Here is a 24026-nt window from a genome sequence, read left to right as displayed (position 1 = left end):
AAAAAAAAAAAAAAATGCATTCCATATTAAATTGAACCTTGATTGTTAGCAGTCTCAATTAAAATGAAAGAAAAAGATTAATAAGAAGAAAACAGGTGAAGAAAGAAAGTGAGAAAAAAGGAGAGAGGGGGAAGAAATCATTGAAGAAATGGTGAAGGGAAGGCAACAGAGAGGAAAAAGACAGACAGTAATGTGTCCTGCCATAATGGAAGCACTTCTACGGGAGGCTGATGAAAGAAGTGTTTACTGTATAGAAAACATAAAAATTTGTGAACTACAATATAAAAAGTAACATATGAAGCCACGGACAGTAATTTTGGGTGGTGACGATCTCTAGATTGTATCTATGATTTAGACTTGACTTGAATTTAATGTATCTGCAATCAGGGTCCTTAGGGTAGAAGTAGGTTATACTTTTTCAAACCACCAAGGAAGAACACAGTTGCATTGTTGGTATAGATAAGTCTAGATATACTGACTGGCTTTAAGCCCCTGGGCAGCATCTTCACAAATTTTAATATATTCTTTTATCTACAGATTAATTCTGCACATTTTCAAGATAATTTATTTATCTTGAAATATGTATATTTCTAGAATTTAGCATGCTATCCAGGAAGGAGTGGATAACACTGATTGTAAATCTTATTATGATGATTACTGCTTTTTTGTGAACACCACCCTGCAGGGTTCAGTGTGAGGCAAGTGAGTGGGAAGAGTGAGGAGTGGCTGCTGACAGTTACCAAGAGCTTATGTTCAAGATTGCACATGGCCAGGGCTTCCCACATTAGCCACATTGGCACTTAATGATGAGGATATTACACCTACTGAAATTTAAAACCATTACGGCAAGTTGAGTTGGATGCATGTGCTGTGTTTACATGAAAGTAGGTGTGAGAACAAGGAAGGATGCTCAAAACAGTCAGTGAGGCTTCGAGAAAGGGAGAGGCCTGGAGGACACAGGAAACACATCATATTGTGGATGGGGAAAGGAGTCAAAGTGATGCAGAGGGATCCATTTGAGCTGAAACTTGCACAGACCGTTTTCTTCCTGTCTCCAGCCAGCTCTGTGCTTACCTAGCATGTGCACTGCATGAGATGTTGTAAACAATTGTGAGAAATTAGCTATGGACTATGAGCCTAAGGCTTTGCTTAGAAACAGTGAACAGAGCTAGAGGAAGAGGTGAGTGTCTAAGCTACCCCTTAGACAGCCCTGCTTTCTTGGGACTAGACCAGACCCTAGGGCACATTTTGTGCCCTACCCCCACAAACCACATCCCCCAGCGACCAGGCAGTAGCATCCTTTCTGCCCACCCCCAACATCCCCTCCTCATTGGCAAATACTGAAGCCACAGGTGCCACCACCAACAATTAGAGGAAGAGATAGGAAGAGGACAGTGTAAAAATATATTCAACAACATAAGGAGCAATATGACATCACCAGAAATAAGTGGTTCTACAACAGCAAGACCTGAACATCTCAACACAGAGGAAGCAGAAGAAAACAACCTTAAAAATAACTATGGCAATGGTAGAGACCCTAAAAAGGAAATGAGAAATTCCCTTAAATAAATGGAGGAAAAAAATAAACAGAAAATTGGAAGAAATCAAAAAATCCCATAAAGAAAACCAAGAACAAACAACAAGTGAAGGAAACAGTCCAAGATTTGAACATCGCAGTAGAGGCAATTAAGAAAACACAAATTGAGGAATTCTGGAAGTGGAAAATCTGGGTAAAGGAACAGGAACTATAGATGCAAGCATAACCAACAGAATACAAAAGATAGAAGAGAGAATCTCGGGCATTAAAGATACTACAGAGGAAATAGATTCATCAATCAAAGAAAATATTAAATCCAACAAATTTTTACCACAAAACATCCAAGAAATCTTGGACACCATGAAAAGGCCAAACCTAAGAATAATACGGCTAGAAAAAGGAGAAGTCCAGCTCAAGGGCATAGAACAGAGCCAGGCAGTGGTGGCACATGACTTTAAAGTCCCAGTACTAGGGAGTCAGAGTTTGAGGCCAGACTTGTCTACAAAGCAAGTTCCGTGATAGCTAGGGCTACACAGAGAAATCTGTCTCAGAAAACAAAAATAGAACAAATAAACAAAAAGAACAGATACGCAGCATTAAATTAAAACTCCCGATCACAAAAATGATAAACTGAATTTTAAGTGCTACAAGCAAACAAACAAAACAGAGTAGAATCAGTCTAACCTGGAAGTGGTAACTGAAGGTCAATTCTTACCAACATTTCTGCCAGCTATATTATGAGGGAGATGATTCCTCTGGATATATTAAAGTTCTTGCAATTAGTCTTCAAAATTTGTGTTTGACTATGCTTGGATTTCAAAGGGTGGTTTACCATTAGAAATATACACAGATTTACCATAGAAAATAATGTAACTTCATAAATTCCTGGTTTCCATAATCATCCATGATGCCACAACCGTGTTTCTATGGGGAAACATTTTTTTATTTGAATCTACTATTCTGAAAATGGTGCACATTTGTGATCATACTTGATTAAAAATAAAACTGAAGTTATCTGTCGGTGATGGATTGGGGCAGAGACTCAATCACTATTTATTATGTTCAATCATCATAGCAGCCCATGGAAATGGGACTTAACCATCTACAACTTACAAATGAGGCTCATTAAAGTAAAGGAACTCATTTCCAATTATAGATTACAGCAAGAGCACCACAAACTGGGGCTTGAACCTATATTCACCCCCAACTGTATCATTCAACACTGTACATTAACTCTCGCTGGCTCACAGCTGAGAGTCATGATACTAAAATTGATCTATGTCAGTAAAATATGTTGAGTCCTCAATACTTAAGATACAGGAACAGGGAAGCAGCCAATAACACTTACTGTATGTCAGGAGAGACTTCCAGAGTTCCCAGCGACAAGAGGTAATAAGCAATAGCTTTCTTTATGCACATCTGCTTTGCGCAATACAAAATGGAACCCAGAGACAGTTCTGAAGCCCAAAAGTATCACGTGAATAGCTCTCAGGATACTGGCATCTGGGGCGGTTCTTACGGTTTCTCACTCCAGAAGACCATATGTCTCCTCAGTTTTCCAAACCCTGACAGACATGGTCCAACAAAAGCCACATTAAAGTTATGAAGTTTATTGCAAATTCAGCCAAACCTGGGATTTTTTTCTTTTAAATTGCATATATGTGTGAGTCTATATGTGTGTGTATGTGCATGTATATGTATGTTTGTGTGTGTATGTGTGTAGAATATGTGAATTTATGGTGTGTGTTTATGTGTGTGTGGTTATAAATACATGCATGCATGTGTATGTGTGTTTATGTCTATCGTATGATGTGCATATTCATGCATCTGTGTATGTTTGTGTGTGTATGTGTGTATGCAGGTTTGTGCTGTATGTATATGTCTTTGTGACTATGTGGTGTGTTTTTGTATGTATGTGCCGGCATGTATGCATGTATGTGTGGTGTGTTTGTGCGCTCGCGCGCGTGTGTGTTTGTGTGTGTGTGTGTGTGTGTGTGTGTGTGAATGTGTGATATAATGCTGTGGAGATCAGAAGACAACTTGCAGAAGTAAGTTCTTTGCTTCTATCACGTGATTCAGAGGGGCTGAACTCAGGTGGTCAGGTGGAAAGCAGGTGTCTTTACCTAGTAAGGCATCTCACTGGCCCAGATTTTCATTTTCTAGATAATTGATCAATTCCACACCATGCAGACCAAGATGCAATGTGTTCTGACCTGTGTTTTTATTCAGAAGCTAAAGGAACCTCATCCACTGAGTAAATGCAATCTGCTGAAAAAGAAACCTTAAAGGGAACCTTGAGTCTTACCTGAACTTCTGCTATTCTCTGTATGAAATACTTTCAAGCTACAGTCCAGCATGTGTTTCTAAAAAAAGAAAAAAATAGTTCCATTTCACTGCATCCTTGTCGCTTGGTCTATGTAATTAATGCACACTTCACAGTCTATGAAACACTTTGCAATGTTAAAGCAAAGAACAACAGAAAAATGCCCTAAGAGCTGGAACGACCTTGTATTAAATGTCACTGCATTCCACATGCGTTGTCACAGGTGATAAGTACAAATACATCACACTTAGCTCTTGAGTTAGATTTACTTCTGAAACACAGATTTTGTCTTCATTTTTAACAAGATTCATGGCCCACATTTCCTTTGTGTTTATGTCTGTGTGCATGCATATATGTATATGCACGTATGTGTGTATTTACATGCATTTAATTGAACCTAGCAATTTGTGTCTACTAGCTTCCAAAACACCTAAGGACATAGCCAGTCACACACAGAGTGCAGAGCAGCTTCTGTTCTGTGATACAGACATTGCTGTCTGATGCGGAGCACACCAAGAATTATAGGAAAAAGTGCTCCTGCTTTGACTGTGTTTTAAACAAAATACACAAACACAGAATAATTTTCTTTGAGAAATTTTATTAACAAATAGTTCAATGGAGAAAAGACACTTTCACTCTTATTTTGTACTTTCTGTGGAAGTCCCACAATGTTTACTGAAAAAGGAATTGCTATGTGTTATGATTTTGAAACTTTTTTCACTAATTATGTTGAATGTGAATAAATTCTGAAAAAATTATGCTAAGTAAAATTCAAACTAAAAAAACAGTTTTCTAAAATTATATACATGTACACATGCACACAAATTTGTGTACACAAATGTGCACACACATCTGAGCAACTATTAACAGGACCTATTGTGTGATGCTACTCACAAAAGTCATTTTTGCAGTGACTGGCTGCCTACCATGCAAGCTCTGGAGAGAAACAAACTATATGCTTTAAAGTGTGTGTGTGTGATGTATGTTTAAGATACAATTTACATTTACAGAAATACCTACTTGCTGTTCAGGAAGCAGTTCTGTGTGTAATGGCATGCTCCCCTGTGTAATAATGGTGGGATCCCCTGTGTAATAACGATGGACCCCCTTGTAATAACGATGGACTCCCCTGTGTAATAATGGTGGGATCCCCTGTGTAATAACGATGGACTTCCCTGCCTAGTGATGTTCTCTCCTGTGTAATGACATACCACCTCTGTAATAATAATGGACTCCCCTGTGAAATGATGTGCTCCTCTGTTCTTATACAAATGCTACAAGTAAGGACTAACTCTATGGAAATTCAGTGACTTTTTCTCTGTGAAGGGTAAATGTGGTAAATGCTGAAGTACTGAGTTCACTTTTCTTTCTGCTTCATTGCTCACAGCATACCCACACTGGATACAGAAACTGAATGATACCCAGCTAGACAGTGGGAGTCCTCTGCAGTGGGAATGCAAGGCGACTGGCAAGCCCAGGCCCACATACCGCTGGCTGAAGAATGGAGCACCCCTCCTGCCACAGGTATAGTGGGGAACTCAAACTCTGCCTGATAATTTAACTACTATGGTGTCTTACTTAGGGTGACTATTGCTGAGATAAAACACCATGACCAGCCGGTTGTGGTGGCGCACGCCGGTAGGTTTGCTGAAGGAGGCAGAGGCAGGAGGATCACGAGTTCGAGGCCAGCCTGGGCTACACATTTTTTTTTTGCCGGGCAGTGGTGGCGCACGCCTTTAATCCCAGCACTCGGGAGGCAGAGGCAGGCAGATCTCTGTGAGTTCGAGACCAGGCTGGTCTACAGAGCTAGTTCCAGGACAGGCTCCAAAACCACAGAGAAACCTGTCTCGAAAAACCAAAAAAAAAAAAAAAAAAAAAAAAACACCATGACCAAAAGTACTTTGGAAAGAAAGGGTACATTTCTTGCATGGTTCCCTATAATAGTTCATTATAAAGGGCAGTGAGGCCATGAACTTAAGCAGGGCAGGAACCTGGAGGCACGATATGATGCAGAAACCGTGCTGCTTCTTACTGGCTTGCTCATCCTGACTTGCTCGCCTTACTTTCTGATAAAACCTAGGACCACCCAGGGAAGGACACACCCAAAATGAACTGATCCCTCCCTTATCATTTCCTAATTAAGAAAATGTCTAACAGGCTTACCAACAGCTCAATCTTATGGAAGCATTTTCTCAGTTGAAGCTCCCTCCTCTCTGATGACTCTAACTTGTGTCAAATTGACCTAAAAATAGCCAGTATACATGGCATGCAGCACAAAATGGTCCTCTTTTGTCTTTTGATATGTGTGTGCATATGCCTATGCAATATGCAAAAATCATTATTTTAACTATCTGATTACTATTGTAGTAGTACATTATACAAAAGTTATTTAAAGCCTATAAATTCATGGGAAAATAACATTGATCATTGTAGCCCGTTGCCATTTCTATCTGACTTTAGCTACCATCTAGCTTGTGGCCCCCCATTTTTCACATGTTGAAATTTACCTGGAGTACAGGATTACTTCGGCTTACTTTTCTGTGTGAAGAAAATCTAGAATAGAATTGTGGTGCCTTTGTTCTAGAAAGCGGCATTTCTGTGATGTGCAAACCTAACAAATGTCTTTTCAGTAAATCTGTTGCATACGATTAAACCCATTTTGTATGCCAGACTTACAATGATTCCTTGTTGATTGCACAATAAGGGAGCCATTTATGATGCCTCTCTCCCTTGGCTGTCACATTCACAGAAAGGGTGATCAGGGGAAGAGCAGGTCAGGATTCATAACCAGAGGGTGTGTGCAGACAGTTTGAACTGCATATGAAGTCCTGTCAGGGAGCTGTGATTTTACCATGTTGACTAGTGTACTTTTACCTCCTGGAACCTTGGTTTCTTCCTCTTTTTAGTCAGACTTTTCCTACAGCTTTACTAAGCTCTGACATTCTCTTATTCTGAAGCCAGTTAAACCTAAAGAAAATAAACCTACACAAAAATCCAGATAGAATACAAAGCCATAAAAGCAAACTTAGGACCCAGTTTACAAACTCTTCCTCAATAACTTTCTTAGGGATTACTCCTAGGAGAAGCAATGCTAGTTGGATCTTTTGGTTTTTAATTTTTTTATTTAAAAGTTTTTTTTTCATTTTACATACCTGTAGCATGAATAATAAAAGAATACAAAAAAAAACCAGAGACAGACATTGGGGTTCAATCCAAAAACAGAAAACCAGAGCAGACAAGCCTCTAGAGAAGTCTTACCTTTACCAAGGCTGGGAGACCTATACGTAGACTAAGCTTCTCTCTCCTCCCATCTTATATCCCCTCTAGTGCTGGGATTAGAGGTTTATGACTCCCTAAAACTAAGATTAAAGGTGTGAGCTACCACCAAATGGATTTGTTTCTACATTGATCCTGTGTAGCTCATGGTGACCTTGAACTCACGCAGATGCACCTGACTCTGTCTCCCAAGTCCTGGGATTAAAGGTGTGTGTCACCATTGCCTGACCTCTAGTGACTTTAGCTTTGACTCTGGTATTCAGGCAAGATTTATTAATTAAAATACAAATAATATACCACTACACATACCAACCACAATTCTCCTCCCACCCCACCCCCACAACCTCCTCTCTACCCAACTCCTCGCCATCTACTCCTCAGAAAGTGTATGACCTCCTATAAGGAAGCCACAACGTCAGACATATCAAGTTGAGGCAGGACAAATCCCCTCCTCCATTGCATCTAGGCTGAACAAGGTATCCCTCCAAAGGGAATGGGCTCCAAGAAGCCAGTTCATGCACTAGGGATAAATCCTGGTCCCACTGGCATTGGGCCTACAGAGTACCCAAGCCACAGAAATGTCACCCAAATTCAGAGGGCCTAGTTCAGTACTATGCAGGTTCTTCAGCCACCAGTCCAGAGTCAGTGAGCTCCCACTAAATCAAGTCAGATGTCTCTGTGGGTATCCCCATCATGACCTTGACCCCTTTGATCATATAATCAGTCTCTCTTCTCTTTCTTCAACTGGTCTCTAGGAGCTCAGTCCAGTGCTTAGCTGTGAATCTCTGCATCTGCTTGCATCAGTTACTGAATGACAGGTCTATGATGACAATTAGGGTGGTCATCAGTTTGATTACCTGGGAAGGCCAGTTCAGTCATCCTCTCTAATATTGTTAGGAGTCTTAATTGAAAGTCATCCTTGTGGACTCCTGGGAGTTTTCCTAGTACAGATTTGTCCTTAACCCCATAATGGCTCCCTCTATCAAGATACCTCCTTGCTTTCCCTCTCTGTCTCTTCCCCAACACAACCATTCTGTTCCCTCATGTTCTCCTCCTCTTCCCCTTCACCCTTCTCTCCCCTTTCTCCCATGCTCCCTATTTACTTAGGAGAGCTTATCTATTTCCCCTTCCCAGGGGCTTCAATGCATATCTCTCTTAGGGTCCTGCTTGTTACCTAGCTTCTCAGGGGTTGAGGATTGTACCCTGATTATCCTTTGCTTATGTATAATATCTACTTACAAGTGAGTACACACTGTGTTTGTCTTTATGTGTCTAGGCTACCTCACTCAGGATGTTTTTTTTTTTCTGGCTCCATCAGTTTGTCTGCAAATTTTAAGATGACATTGTTTTTCACCACTGAGTAAATTGTGTAAATGTTCCACATTTTTTTTTTATCCATTCTTCAGTTGAGGAACTTCTAGATCATTTCCAGATTTTGGTTATTACAAATAATGTTGCTATGAATGTAGATGAGCAAATGTCCTTATGGTATGAATGTGCATCCTTTGGTATATACCAAAAGTGGTACTTCTTGAGGTAGATTGATTACCAATTATCTGAGAAAGCACCATACTGATTTCCTAAAATGGTTGTATAAGTTTCACTTACACAAGCAATAGAGGAGTGTTCCCCTAACTCTACAGCCTCTCTAGTATAAACTGACATAGATATTTTTTATCTTAGCCATTCTGACAGGTATAAGATAATATCTCAGAATTGTTTTGATTTGCATTTCCTTGATGGCTAAGGATATTGAACAATTCCTTAAATGTCTTTGAGCCATTTGAGTTCATTCTGTTGAGAATTCTCAGGTTCGATCTGTACCCCATCTTTAAATTGGATTATTTGGATTTTGGTGTCTAGTTTCTTGGGTTCTTTTTTTTTTTATTTTGGAGATCAATCCCCTGTCAGATGTGGGGTTTGTGAAGATCTTTTCTCATTTTGTAGATTGTTATTTTGTCTTATTTACCATGGATAGTCAGATCTTTTATTCCCAGCATCTAGGCCACACAAATCTCCTTGCCAGATATTATTTTTGCTGAGTGAATAAGTTTATTTTGAAAATGGCATCAAATTACTTGGCATCTCTAATGATTAATAATGGAATCTCTGCTCATGAAGATATTAAAACCTAATAATGTGCTCACTGCTAAGGTTAAAACATACCTCTATATTTAACATTTTAATAGTAAAGTTTGTTTTTGAGATGTACACTTTTATTTTAGATATATTCTTTGACCTTGATTTTTCTCAATTTATACATGCCATGTCTGTCTTTTGAAAACTTCCACATAATAATGAAATTTGTATTTTCCAACTATTTTGTATAAAACCTAATTATAAGATAGTTGTTATTGCTATTGTTCTTAATCTGAGCTCCTTTGTTAAGAAAGAAGAGTAAAAGTCTGGCCAGGTAGACACAAGGACCATTGACATGAGTTGGGCTTTTGTTTACCTATATTCTGTTCGACACTCTCCATCCTTTCCAGACTGCACCTAGTTTTGACATCTGTTTTGTAAAAGGAATGTCGATCAACTCATTCTCTGTTGGGTTTTCTCTTGGATTCAACTAATCTACCAAACAAAATTGGCTCAGAAAAGAAACAGGAATACTGAGCAAGAAGTCATAATTTCTGAAAGGCATAATAATGTAGTAAATAATTAACTTGCATAATAATGTTTATTTAACTGCATTAATTGGAGACCTCCTTTGGGTGTCTTCCCAAGATTTTATGTAGATGCTTGGCTTGAGCTGTTTTCTAGATCTCATTTCTTTTTATTTCATTACAGAGCAGAGTGGACACAGCTAATGGCATATTGATGATCCATAGTGTGAATCAATCAGATGCTGGGATGTATCAGTGTTTGGCTGAGAATAAATATGGAGCTATTTATGCGAGTGCTGAACTGAAGATCCTAGGTATGCAGTTTCTCAGCAAATAAAGAGGAAAAGAGTGTGGATTCTTCTCCTACCCATTCTTACTACAGTGAAGTTTTATGATGTGAATTTAAAACCTATTTGATGCCATGAAAAGAAGCACTGTATCTCATTGATATTCCTGTAAGCTTTGGAAGACAGCTTTCCCTTCTGCAGTTTCTCCCCCCATGTTTATGTGTATGACTTTAGTCTTCATCTTAAATGGCTGGTACAATAGATCTTTGATATGGCATGGACTAAAATCATGTAGGAGCATACGTTAATTTTCACAGGAGAAAGCCTTGAGTGTGTGTAGAGGGCTAGTCTTGTTTCCTTTTTCTTGCTGTGTTAAAACACTGTAACAAAAGCCACTTAAAGGAGGGAAGGGTTTGTCTTACACTTCCAGGTCACAGTCCATCAGGGTAAGAACTTAATCAAGAACTTGAAGCAGAAACTATGGAGGGATGCTTCCCACCAGCTAAAATGGACTCATGCCTAGTTAGCTTTCTTATACAGCCCAGAACCACCTGACTAGGAATGCTGCCACCCACAGTGAGCTGAGCCGGCGTATATCAATTAATAATCATGACAATCTCACACACACAATATACATAGAATTCTTTTCTGGGCAATTCCCTAACCAAGATTTCCTCTCTGAGGACTCTAGGCTGATTCAAATTGACAAAGCTAACTAGGACAGAGACTCTAGTATTTGTTCAGCCTGTGCTATTCCCATAGAAATGCTAATGTTTTCCCGAGTAGTTTCTGATTATCACTGTGTATATGACACCAGGGTGAACAGCCCTCTTCTCATAGGCACCTGGTATTATATTCTGCATTGGAAAGAAAAGCCTTTCTGGGACCCAGAGGCAGCTCCACCTTTGGTAAGGTAACACCTGGACATGAACTCCAGTTCTCTACTGAATAGTGTCAGGAAGATTTTACCCAGACTTCCATGAACAATGCTGGCATGTTGGGGCATGTGCACCAAGTTTGCTTTCTTGCACTCAGTTGGCTTCCTAAACTTTTGTTCTGGTTTGATGGTAGTACAAACAGAGATATTTAAGTGATCTTAGCACTTTGTCTTTCCAATAAGAACCTTACAGGCATTTTCTCCTTGCTAACTTCTGTAAGCATAACATTTATGGAGAAATGGATGGTCTCTGGGACCTGGAAAGGAATGTTTTACATGTAAACTAGTAACACATCATAGATACTTACGCAGTTGTGAATGCTTACAGCTGAAGTTGCTTCATATTTTTTTTTAAAAAAAGCATAGCTAATAGAGGATTCCATAGCAATTCTATCATCGTAACAAATCAAATATTAATGCATTTTCTTGTCAACATATTGTCCAGCATCTCAGAATTTAAAAGCTGATTCAGGCATCACTTACGTCAGAGTTTTCCCAGAAACATTCTCAAGCCCTTTATTCAATAGACATACTTTCAAAAGTGTCTGTTATAAATCAAGTCCCCAGGGGGCAACCAAAACTGTTACCTGTAATCTTCCCATACTTGTCTTCAGTATTTTGCCACACTAGATTGTAATGTATACTGCATTCTAGTACTGTCATGTCATGCACTATATGGCTTTAACATAAGCATAAGTTACTTCTGAGAGTTATGCAAAGATTCAGTTTATATAAACAATGACTCACTCAAATGCTGTACATGTGCATATTTCATAGTTAAAGTGATCTTGATATAAGTGTAGTAAGTCTTAATGTTCACACTTAGATGAGTAATTGAGACAAATTAAATAAATTTTTGAGTTAAAATTCATACAGCTCCATTTCTTTAAAAAATAATTTCTTTAAAAACTGCAGTCACTTCTGTATAATTCAAAAGTAAAGTGAGGCGGGCTACATCAAATAAGTTGGGAAATAAAAGATATCAGTTGTCTTCTCTGGAACTTAAAATGTCTCTACACAAAAACTCAAAAGTGACTCTTAGTCAAGCTCCTAAGCAATGTCCAAGTGGCATGCAGCCTTTTGCAGTTGACCTTGGTGATCATCAATCAAGCCTGTCATTTACTGAAGTACTATTTCTTTGTAGATTCCACATTATGTTCTCATTATTATTAACTACAGGAGCTTTGTTAGTTAATAACAAATTAAATTTTGTGCTAATGCCATCTATTTTTTCATGAGATTTTAAGAGAAAGGTGTGCCGGAGAAACAAGTTAAATACAAGAGTGGACTAAATTATCAACTCTGCTTCTGATGGAAATTACTTGTCTTTGTGACAGCCTCACCACCTTCCTTTGAACTGAATCAAGTCAAGAAAACAATAATTGTCACCAAAGACCGGGAAGTCCTCATAGAGTGTCAACCACAGGGTGCTCCCAAGCCAACCATCTCCTGGAGGAAGGGAGACAAGGTGGTGAGAGGCAACAAAAGGTGAGAACTTGATTTTGCTCTTCAGTCTCTGACCATCAGAATGAACTTCTTTTATCAGCTTGTGGAGTCATGGGCTCCCCTAGATCACTCCATGCACAAGCATCATCTCATTGCCATGCTTCCTTCTCTCCTACAAACCTCTCATCATCCTTAACCCCTCTTCTTGCTAGTTCCCTACCTCCCCCAGATAGCTCCTCACACTGCTGTCATTAACATCAGATATTTTGGAAGCTGCAAATGACACCCATTAAGTATATATGAGTCTTATGGAGATTATGTCATATTTCATAAAGTAGTTGTAATGTGATTTTTTTTATTTGTGATCCTAAAAACACCGAGCTTGCTTTAACAATGCAGCACAACTTCTTTGCTGTGCAGTAGAATTTCACTACATTTTAAACAAAGCTAATTGTTTTTGCTTTTCACTTTGGCTTTGCATTATGATGCTCTACATATTGTCTCTGATCATTTTATGGTCTGTGATTTTGTTTGATGTTGGTATTTAAATAATCTGAACATATTCTGTGTCTTCTGCATGGTTATTTTTATGAACAAATTTGTGTCATGTGACATTTTTATTAATGCTTCCTTTTCCATTTTAAATCATGTCAGTGAAAAATAAAATCAGATTACTTTGATGGCAATAGGCACCTTTGACATATGTAGAAGAATATTCAATGTATAAGCATTTATTTCTGGAAAGCAAAAGGCAAACGGAAGAATATCACAGCAGTAAAACAATAGAAACTTGAGACAAATTATGTGATTATCCCATCCTGTTGTACTCTGTCTTCTTTCTGGGCTGATATGGCAAGTCCCAAGCTTTGCTGTCATTAACCATTGATGTTGAAGGTAATGATTGAACGGTGATAAAACTTCTGTTTATATGGAAACATATGGCATATATTATTGTATAAGAACTTTGGATTTACCTTATCTATAAAAATAAGGAGTTTGACAAGTTCTGTGTATTCAGAGGTAAGTAAAATATACTTACATAACTCAAGTCAGTAATGGTTGTCCCGCTGAATAATCTTTTAAATGACTTCGGAATAATTTTAAATTTTAGGGTAATTTCTTTACAATGTGGTGTCTCAGCAAGTCTAAGATAGAGTGGTTTCAATAGTCTCAGATGCAATTTTTATTAAAATAGGGGAGGTTCAGTTTCTGCCTGCAAAGGGAGAGAAGTGGTCAAACAGGCAGAGGTGATGATGCTTCTAGCATTGATATTTGGATCTTTAGTGGTAAGAGCAGTTTCTCTTATGAACTATAGGGCCATTCCATTTGTATTTTTAATGAATAAAGCTCTCCTGAAGATAAGAGAGAGAGAAAAAACCACTGGTCAGCCTTATAGACACATACCTTTAATCCCAGTAGCCACAGTAGTTGCCATAGAAACCAGGTGGTGCATGCCTTTAATCCAAGTGGTGCACACCTTTAATACCTAGCAAGAGTTATAAAACAGGAGGAATCAGCTCTCAGACACCGTCTCTTCCTGAGATTCCTGAAGGAAAGATCTATATTTTGGACTGAGGTTGAAGGGAGATTCAGTGGCTGGCCGTTATGTTTTATACGTTATGTTATAAACCTTCAGGTTTAATCCAAATTTCTCTCTCTGAGTTTTCATTAATCATAATTAAATTGGTGCCCAATGTGGGGCATGGACCCAAGATCCTAGGATTAAGAGTTCCATGTTCTACAGACTGAGACCAAGTTTCAATGAATAGTATGGTAGATCTCCAAACCTCTTTTTTCTCCAGTAATATGGAAAAAAAGACATTTAAAACATGTGTGTGTGTGTGTGTGTGTGTGTGTGTGTGTGTGTGTGTGTGTGTGTTTAGATAAGTGGACAACTTATGGGAGTCAGGTTTTTCTTTTTACCACGTGAGTCCTGGGGATTGTACTTAGCCCATCAGATTTGTCTTTATCCACTGAACTATGGTCTTGGTAAAGAAAATATATTTAGGTTATTCTGTGGTACTTGGTCACCTGCTTGATGCACTTGCTCTTCATTCCAATGTCCTGCTCACCACTCGCTCTCCTTTACCTTGTCCTCCTTCAGTGCCTTGATAGAGTTTCTGTACCAGAGATATGAATATTCACTTTCATCGGTTCTATAGTCTATGTAAAATTCAATGACTTACTTGGGGACTTACAAGGGGAATTGTAGGGGATGTGGAAGTGGTTTAGTTGTAAAATACTTGCTGCTCAAACCAGAAGCCCTGGGTTCAGTCCTGAGCCTCCTCATTAAAGCCTGGCTCTGGTGACACCTGTGACCGCAGTGCTCTAAGAGTTTGTGGGCAGGGACAAGCAGATTTCTGGAGTTCACTGTCCAAAGAGTTGTCAGTTAGTGCGCTCCGGATTCAGACAAAGAAACCGTGTCAATAATTATGGTGGAAGACCACAGAGATGTCTCAACAGGTAAGGGAACATGCCATCAAGCCTATGACCTGAGACCCGTCCTCACAATCTACATGGTGACAGGAGAGAATGGACTCCTGCAAGTTGTCCTCTGATCTCCACACACGCACAGTTGAACACACCAAAGTGAATGACTGAATGTAAAAATAATTTAATTGGTGGAAGTATAAGCATAGCATCATCATCTGTCCCCTACACATACATACATATGCACATTTGCACACTTATGTGCATATACAGGTATATGCCACACCCTATCCGCATACAGTTTTTACCACAATCATTTAGAAAAGTTCTGTCTCTCCTCTCTCTCTCTCTCCCCATCTCCCTCCCTCACTCTCTCTTCCCCCTCCCTCTCCCATGTTAGGAGAGCTCCAGGTTTGAGCACATCATTTCTGAGGTCCATCAGCACAAATTAACTGAGGTTTCATAATCACTTCTGTCCATTTTCCTGTTGAAATAAATGCTTTTGAGGAGTCCTCTGCACAGAGACTGCATGGAGACCTTTTTCCCCACCATACTATCGCAAGCCTGTTCTGCTCATCAAGCTCCTATTGAATTTCCACTCCAGCTCATTATTCCCATTACTTGGCCATTAACTTTTGTTAAAATATAATCATCCAGAAACACTCCAGCAGTGCACACACATTAAATCTTCATTATTGCATGTTAAACTTCCCGACTTTCTGTGTGCAGCATGGCTAAGAGAAGAATACAAGGTTCTGAGCTAAGACAAAGTTTTGCATCCTGTTCAATGGCATCTGTCTCAGCTGTTATGGGCCATCATAGAAATGTTATAGATGTTTAAACCTTATTTAAAAATATTAAAGCTCTAAAGTAGTTCAAGTATGGCATTTTATTTCTAGACAAAAAAATCGTGTTTACAGAGATAGTAACATGTGATACAAGTGCTTAAGAAATTCTGAAGCAAAACTTAATAAAAAGGTATTGTATAGAGAGCCATGCCACAGGGTAAGTGCTCTTCTGTGCAACTGAAGTCAAGGAAAGACTTGTCCACAGTCCTTTGCTCAGTCCCCTGCTCTCCAAAGGCATTCCTAAAGGCCAACTTTTCTACTTCCTCATTTAACACACATAGAGAATTGCACTTGAAGTACCTATTAGTTGACTTCTTCCGGGAATTCATGTTGCGTTTATTGGACAACAATGATCATACTCACATATTGACTCACAGACAAATGGGGAAATATATTCTTCATAAAAGCCCTACAGGACACTGTTACAGCAGGGGAAGCGGGTCTTCCTGCTCTTTGTAGGGAAGAAGAGGAATTCATGAGCACAATTAGGGTCCTGTCTCCACCCCCTTATTTCCACCTTCATGCTGTGTTTGTTAATGAACGCGCTGTTGGGTTGTTTTCTCAATGACACTGTCTTTTATATATTAAGAACATAAAACAATGCAGACCCTAGGTATTGTCTTTTTTTGTTTGCCATCTAGAGGTTGTATAATAAGGGTAAATGAGCATTAATTTATCACTTATTCCTCTTTTTAACTTAAAACCTCTGCTTTTAGAGGAAATGAAATAATCCAAGTGATATTATTTATCGCAAAGAAAATGAGGGTGATATCTGACTTCATAAGATTGACTACTCAAAGGCTGCTGGCAACATGCAGTGTGCTGTCACCCACCAGTGTTCTCCTGTGACTTCCTTGAATTCAGGAGAGGAAGGGAAAGACATCTTAAATTTACTATTGTAGGGCTATGGATGGACGTCTTAAAATCAAAAAAAAAAAAAAAAAACATTGAACTGTACAAGACAACCTCCTTGAAATGCTCATAAAAACAGAAAAACCAGTAATGAGTCATGGTGCTAATCAATAAATCTCTAATTTCCGATCAAAGTGAGCAGAAATGAAAACGAAACTGCATTTCAATCACACTGAGAAGGTAGTAGAATTCACTTCAGCCACCTTGTGAGACAGTCTCCCAAGGCGCTAGCTATCTGTAAACTTGTAGCTGAACTTGAGTTCATGCTCATCCTCCTGCCTCAGCCTTCTGAATGCCGAGATTGAGACAATTCAGCTTATAGTCTGTCATTCTATAGCTGGGTTGGGATCAGTCCACATGCCAGAGAAGCACCCTACCATAAGAGTTTATTCCCAGCCCTCTCCTCACCTTTTATTTGAAGAGATAGTTTCACTTTCTAGCCCAGACTGGCATCAAACTCACTGTCTTCCTCCTTATGGACCCAGTTCTGGGATTATAGGCATAAGCTAACATGGCCAGGATTCTCTCATAGTTTCATGTATAGATTCAGCTTTCTGTTCTAAATTTAAGCACTTTGAGACTGATTTCATAACTAGTTTGACACTTCACACACATTCAGACATCCTAAATAAAAAACTTTTAGTAATCTGTCCACACATTCTGTGACTGTAACAGTAAACAGCCTTGGGTTTTTAGTTGTATATAAATAGCACTGGAGACCACACATCCCAGGCTCCTTTGCCGGAGGATGAGATTCTATGCAATGAGAAAGTAGCTGCACAATTTTTCGGTGGCATCCTTGCAGGGAAGCTGCTTGCTCTTCCTGACTGCCTCTGCTGTCCCCCATGGGCTAGTGTGGTAGCTTTGGTGTCGAAATCTGAGAGTCTAAAGGCAAAATCAATACAAGGAAAGCCAGTCCCTAAAAGACTGCAGGGACTATACTTCTTGTCCACCTAAACCACACCCAGCTTTGACTGAGAAAGAAACAAACCCTGGGCCTTCTGAAGCCACAGGTTTCCCGTACCTACTGCATCTTGTATTAAAAAATCCAGTATCCAGTTAATAATGACCCCAGGAAAGCCCAAAAGTGGACAGTTTTTCATTTCTTTTCTAACACTCCTGAGAGGCTCAGTTATTTGTTTGTCTTCTAAAAAGATAATAAAATTTGCTTCTGGCTTATTATCATGCTTTCTTATTTTTAAATTCAAATCTATTTCTGACTGGTACAGTAAAAAAAACAGGGAAATTGCTTATTTTGGTGAAAACTATATGATATCCTCATACATGCATGCATTATATAATGTTCACATCAGGTTAAAGATCCTTGTCTCTCCAAGATTTATCAAGTCTTTAAATAGAAATATTTCCTTCTAGATTTTTATAATATAAATATATTGTCACTATCTTTAGTTGTCTGAAACACAGCACAAGAGACTTCTTTTTACATTCTATTTTATTCATTTGTTTTGTGTGCTCGTGTATGTTTGGGCATGTACATGCCACAGCGTTGTGGAGATGAGAGAACAGCCTGCAGGGGTCAGTCTTTTCTCCAGCCATATGGGTCCTAAGGATGAAACTCGGGACACCAGGCAGCAGGTGCCTTTCCTCGCTGATCTGTCTCGTGGGCACCAGGATTTCTTATCCTTAACTGACTCTGAGTCTATGGCCATACCACTATGCAACTGATTTAGTCTATCTAACCGCCATTGTTTCACATTCCTGTTTCTCCAGTCTCTGAAAATACCACTTAGCCTCAGTTCTTATGAGTTCAGCTTCCTACAGCCCACATACTTTCAGGATACACACATATGTGAGACTATGTGGGACTTTTTGAACCTAATTTTGTTTCCAACACAGGAAAGGATGCCAGTTTACAAGCTAATTGACTTCAGTCACCAAAATTTGATCTTACTATTATTTTTCACATCCTCTGCATGATGATGAAATAGACCACACTGGTACTGGTGATTGATACAATAAAAACTGTTTGTGGCTCTGTCTGTTCACTGACAAATTGATCAGAGGACCTGATATTATGCATAAATTATTTGTAAAATCAATATCATAATTCCAGAACCTCTGCCCCTGTTTTTTCCTTCCTGATTGATCCAACTTAGTTTGAGAAAAAAAAAATAGAATGGTTTTCTGAACTCATTCTATTCCTAGAATGCATAACCAAAAATAAGACAAATGTACTGAGAAGCAGCATTCGCGCTCTATTAAGCTGTTTATTAAAAATAAGAGAGGAAAAAATGTTCTCATGGCTTCAAATGCTCACACTTTAGGTGGCCTGTTGACATCATATAATAGTGATGACAAATCTTCAAACGTGTGACCTGTAATTGCTTGCAAAGGACAACATATTAGAAAGCCTTATTTTATTTCTGGTATGTACCAAGTTGAAGGTCATAGAAGAGCTCCGGATTCCTCCCCAAAGACCTCTGAACATGCCTTTCTGCTTCCTGCTGTCACCACCAGCTTGTCTCTTGTTTCCTTTTCCCTTAATTGTTAAATATAACAAAATAGGCCTCAAGTCCCACAGGGAAATACCGAGGAAGAACTGGGCAATTTAAGCTGTAAATGACAACAGACTAGGCTGCTCCTGTTGTCCTAGCAGCCTCTCTCATGTGCAGCTTTACATCTCTACCTAATTACCAGTTTAGCAAACAGTTCATAAATTCTACTTTTAACTATGGTTCATTTACCCCAGTTACTATAAACAGTTGCACAAGTTGCCTGGCTGTGCACTCGAAGTGGGTACAACTTGAACAAGTCATTAATTGCTTAAGGCTTTTCTTTTCCAAAAGCCCCCCAGACTACAACTTCCAGCGTTATTTGTCCTTAATATAAACAGCAACTAAAATATTTGGGAATTCAAGCCTCCAAGTGCATGCTACTGACTGATGCTGCAACCTCCCCAAGTGACTCTTCGTTGAATATCAAATAGTGAAGAAAGAAGTTTCAGAGAATGTTAAGAACAAAGCAAGCTACAGCAGAGATGGTTAGCTACCTCTGGGACAGGCTACTCCCAACAGTCATTTCTTTGCAGTTTTTTGCATAAATCATTCACTAATTTAACTATGGTTAGTTCTTAAGAGGAAACATAGGCATGGTTACAAATTAGAGGGCATACTTGGCGTTAACCTTGACTGGAAGTAGGCGGTGGTCACACACCTTTAATGTCAGCACTCAAGGCAGAGGCAAATGGGTCTCTGAGTTAGAGTCCAGTCTGTTCAAAAGAGAGAGGTCCAGGACAGCCAGGGTTAAACAGGGTAACTCTGTCTGGAAAACAAAACAAGACAAAACCAAACAAAACAAAACAAAACAAAACAGAAGAAAAACCCTTGACTGCAATGAAAAAACCAACCTACAGGCCATTTCCATAAAAGATAACCCAAACACCAAACAGACCCTAGCACTAGCTTGCTTGTTTCTCTTCACATTTAAACAAAAGATAACCCAAACATCAAACAGACCCTAGCACTAGCTTGCTTGCTTCTCTTCACATTTAAAACAACTCCATTCTGAAACTAACCCTTGATCAAACTACAGAGGATCAGTAACTATAAGTGCTCAGTCACAAGTGCTATGTCTACATCACCTCCTCCCCCAGGCTCAGGGACTATTGTGAAAGGGGGGCAGAAATATTGCAAGAGGCAGATGTCAGAGAGGACCAGAGTCAGTGTCTTCTGGCCACAGCATCGCAGCTGTATCTGGATTCAGAGAAGCAGAGATCTGGATGAGACCAAATCACTCTACACATAGAGTGAGGAGGGGCCCACTGGGAGCTATTGACAGATGGTGGTGTCTGGGGAAGGAAGGAAGTTGTGGCCTGGTATATGAACTGCACTCCAAGAGATTAGTCTACACCATGAGCCTATGGACAGCACAATTGGACTCTATAGAAGATTAAAAAGAAAAAAAGACTTGAAGTTGGGAAGGGGTGGAGAAGGGGAGGTTTCATCTGGGAAGAAATGGGGGTAGATATAATCAAAATGCATTGTATGAAATTTCCAAAGATTTAATAAAATATAAAAACAGATATAAAATTAAGGTATATGTGCATGTATATATGCATGCATATGCAGATGTATCTACATGCAGCTGTACCCATATTTTAAGATGGTTTCTATGCTCTTATTTTATCTGGAGAAATCAGAATACTGAACTAACTCTGTGACTCTCACCTCCCAGCTGCACATAACCCATTTGCTTCTTCCCTCATTGCACAAAAGGCAAGGCCAGGTACAGCTATGTGCAATTTGATCCATCTCATGAAAAAAAAAAAAAAAAAAAAAAAAAACCTTTGTTTAACAGAAGGTAAGATGCTGTGCCAGTTCATACCAAGGTAGGAGAAAGAGACCTTGTGCCCAAAGAGGCACTGTTAAAGTGCTCAGGAGTAACTCGGATCTTGATCCCTCTTATTAGTGTAGAAAAGGTGCCCCACTAAGGCAATAATAAAGTTAGCTCCATATCCTAAGCACAGGGAATATTAGCGGTATACTATTTTTTGCAGTCCTCATAATCAGATATTATCAGAAATATATGACTGCCCAATTTAAATGAATTTAGTCAGAATTAGCCAAGGCTCAGACACACAGCACATAGCTTAGGCAGACAAAATGTCCAGTTCTGCTTTTAGTCCACACCAACCTTAGACCATTGAATGCACAAAACCTTTTGTGAAACATGGAATATAAAACAAAATCTGGGAGGAAAACAAGAACTAGGTTTCAGATGAACTATTTAAAATGGTTCCTGAATATGATTTTGGCTTGTAGAGGCAGGATATTTCTAGGATAAGAGCTCAGAATTGAAGAAAGTACTTCTCATGAATCCCTGACACTTTGTGAAAACATGTGTAATGATTTGGGTCCAAGTATGGATTATAGGTACAAAAGAGAAATAAACTAGACAGTTCAAATAGCTGTGAACTGAGGACTTCGAAAGGCAGGCCAGGTTTTTCCTTAACCTGGTATCTCAATGGTAGTCTTCAAGACACTAAGTTCATTCCTGTAAATTCACACAGAACAATAAACAGAAAAACATTTTATTAGACAGCTTGGCCAGTGGGGAAGAAAAAAGGCATTCAAAATTAGGGAAACGTCCTAGGTTCGTCCTACTGTGAAAAAGTCCCTGAGAAAATCAAGTTCAGTGGGTGAAGGCTTATTGTTTCAAACATGTACGGTCATGATCGTATGGTTTCTTTGTGTCCCGGCCTGTGGAGGTGGAGACCACCATGATGGGGAGAAGAGTATCGGGGAGACAGCTCACCTTTTGGCAGCCAGGAAACACACGGGTCCACGGAGGCCTACAAATAACCCCATATATTTGCTTCTTTATTTATTTAGTTATTTAGGAATCTTATTTAAGATTTCTGCCTCCTCCCCGCCACCGCCTCCCATTTCCCTCCCCCTCCTCCAATCAAGTCCCCCTCCCTCATTAGCCCAAAGAGCATTCAGGGTTCCCTGCCCTGTGGGGAGTCCAAGGACCACCCACATCCTTCCAGGTCTAGTAGGTGAGCATCCAAACTGCCTAGGCTCCCACAAAGCCAGTACTTGCAGTAGGATCAAAACCCAGTGCCATTGTTCTGAGTTCTGAGTATTCCTCATTGTCCGCTATGTTCAGCGAGTCCGGTTTTATCCCATGCTTTTTCAGACCCAGGCCAGCTGGCCTTAGTGAGTTCCCGATAGAACATCCCCATTGTCTCAGTGTGTGGGTGCACCCCTCCCGGTCCTGAGTTCCTTGCTCGTGCTCTCTCTCCTTCTGCTCCTGATTTGGACCTTGGGATTTCAGTCTGGTGCTCCAGTGTGGGTCTCTGTCTCTGTCTCCTTTCATCGCCTGATGAAGGTTAATATCCAGGAGGATGCCTATATGTTTTTCTTTGGGTTCACCTTCTTATTTAGCTTCTCTAGGATCACGAATTATAGGCTCAATGTCCTTTATTTATGGCTAGAAACCAATTATGAGTGAGTACATCCCATGTTCCTCTTTTTGGGTCTGGCTTACCTCTCTCAGGATAGTGTTTTCTTTTTCCGTCCATTTGCATGCAAAATTCAAGAAGTCATTGTTTTTTACTGCTGAGTAGTACTCTAATGTGTATACATTCCATACTTCATCCATTTTTCCATTGAAGGGCATCTAGGTTGTTTCCAGGTTCTGGCTATTACAAACAATGCTGCTATGAACATAGTTGAGCATATACGTTTGTTTTATGATAGGGCATCTCTTGGATATATTCTCAAGAGTGGTATTGCTGGGTACAGGGGTAGATTGATCCCAAATTTCCTTGGAAACCGCCACACCAATTTCCAAAGTGGTTGCACAAGTTTGTATTCCCACCAGCAATGGATGAGTGTACCCCTTACTCCACAACCTCTCCAGCAAAGGCTATCATTGGTGTTTCTGATTTTAGCAATTCTGACAGGTATCTTAAAGTTGTTTTGATTTGCATTCCCCTGATTGCTAAGGAAGTTGAGAATAACCTTAAGTGTCTTTTGGCCATTTGAACTTCTTCTGTTGAGAATTCTCTGTTCAGCTCAGTGCCCCATTTTATAATTGGGTTGATTAGCATTTTACAGTCTAGTTTCTTGAGTTCTTTATATATTTTGGAGATCAGACCTTTGCCAGTTGCAGGGTTGGTGAAGATCTTCTCCCAGTCAGTGGGTTGCCTTTTTGTCTTAGTGACAGCGTCCTTTGCTTTACAGAAGCTTCTCAGTTTCAGGAGGTCCCATTTATTCAATGTTGTACTGCTGGGGTTATACGTGGGAAGTGGTCTCCTGTGCCCATGTGTTGTAGAGTACTTCCCACTTTCTCTTCTATCAGGTTCAGTGTGTTCGGACTGATATTGAGGTCTTTAATCCATTTGGAGTTGGTTTTTGTGAATGGTGATAGATATGAATCTATTTTCATTCTTCTACAGATTGTCATGCCAGCACAATTTGTTAAAGATGATCTCTTTTTTCCATCTCTCCATACCTCTTCAATATAGTGCTTGAAGTTTTAGCAATAGCAATAAGACGACATAAGGAGATCAAGGAGATTCGTCTTGAAAAGGAAGAAGTTAATCTTTCATTATTTGCAGATGATATGACAGTATACATAAGCGACCCCAAAAACTCTACCAAAGAACTCTTACAGCCGATAAACATCTTTAGTAATGTGGCAGGATACAAGATCAACTCCAAAAAATCAGTTGCCTTCCTATACACTAAGGATAAGGAAGCAGAGAGGGAAATCAGAGAAGCATCACCATTCACGATAGCCACAAATAGCATAAAATAGCTTGGGGTAACTCTGACCAAGGATGTGAAAGATCTATTTGACAGAACTTTAAGTCTTTGAAGAAAGTAATTGAGGAGGATACCAGAAAATGGAAGGACCTCCCTTGCTTTTGGATTGGGAGGATCAACATAGTAAAAATG

At 39.5% G+C, this 24026-nt stretch overlaps 1 protein-coding gene across 1 annotated transcript in view; it reads left to right on the top strand.

Moving 5' to 3' along the window:
* Positions 1-24026, top strand: part of Cntn5 (contactin 5) — a 1200756-nt gene that overhangs the window by 922270 nt on the left and 254460 nt on the right. Inside the window, exons 12-14 of the mRNA XM_026779314.1 lie at positions 5248-5384; positions 9927-10056; positions 12304-12454. Coding sequence (XP_026635115.1) covers positions 5248-5384; positions 9927-10056; positions 12304-12454 — 418 coding nt within the window. The remainder of the gene's footprint in view (positions 1-5247; positions 5385-9926; positions 10057-12303; positions 12455-24026) is intronic.

The sequence above is a fragment of the Microtus ochrogaster genome, chromosome 5, assembly GCF_000317375.1.
Source record: "Microtus ochrogaster isolate Prairie Vole_2 chromosome 5, MicOch1.0, whole genome shotgun sequence".
NCBI classification, from domain to species: domain Eukaryota; kingdom Metazoa; phylum Chordata; class Mammalia; order Rodentia; family Cricetidae; genus Microtus; species Microtus ochrogaster.
Note: the sequence above shows the minus strand (reverse complement) of the source record. Positions and strands in the feature narration are given on the sequence as shown.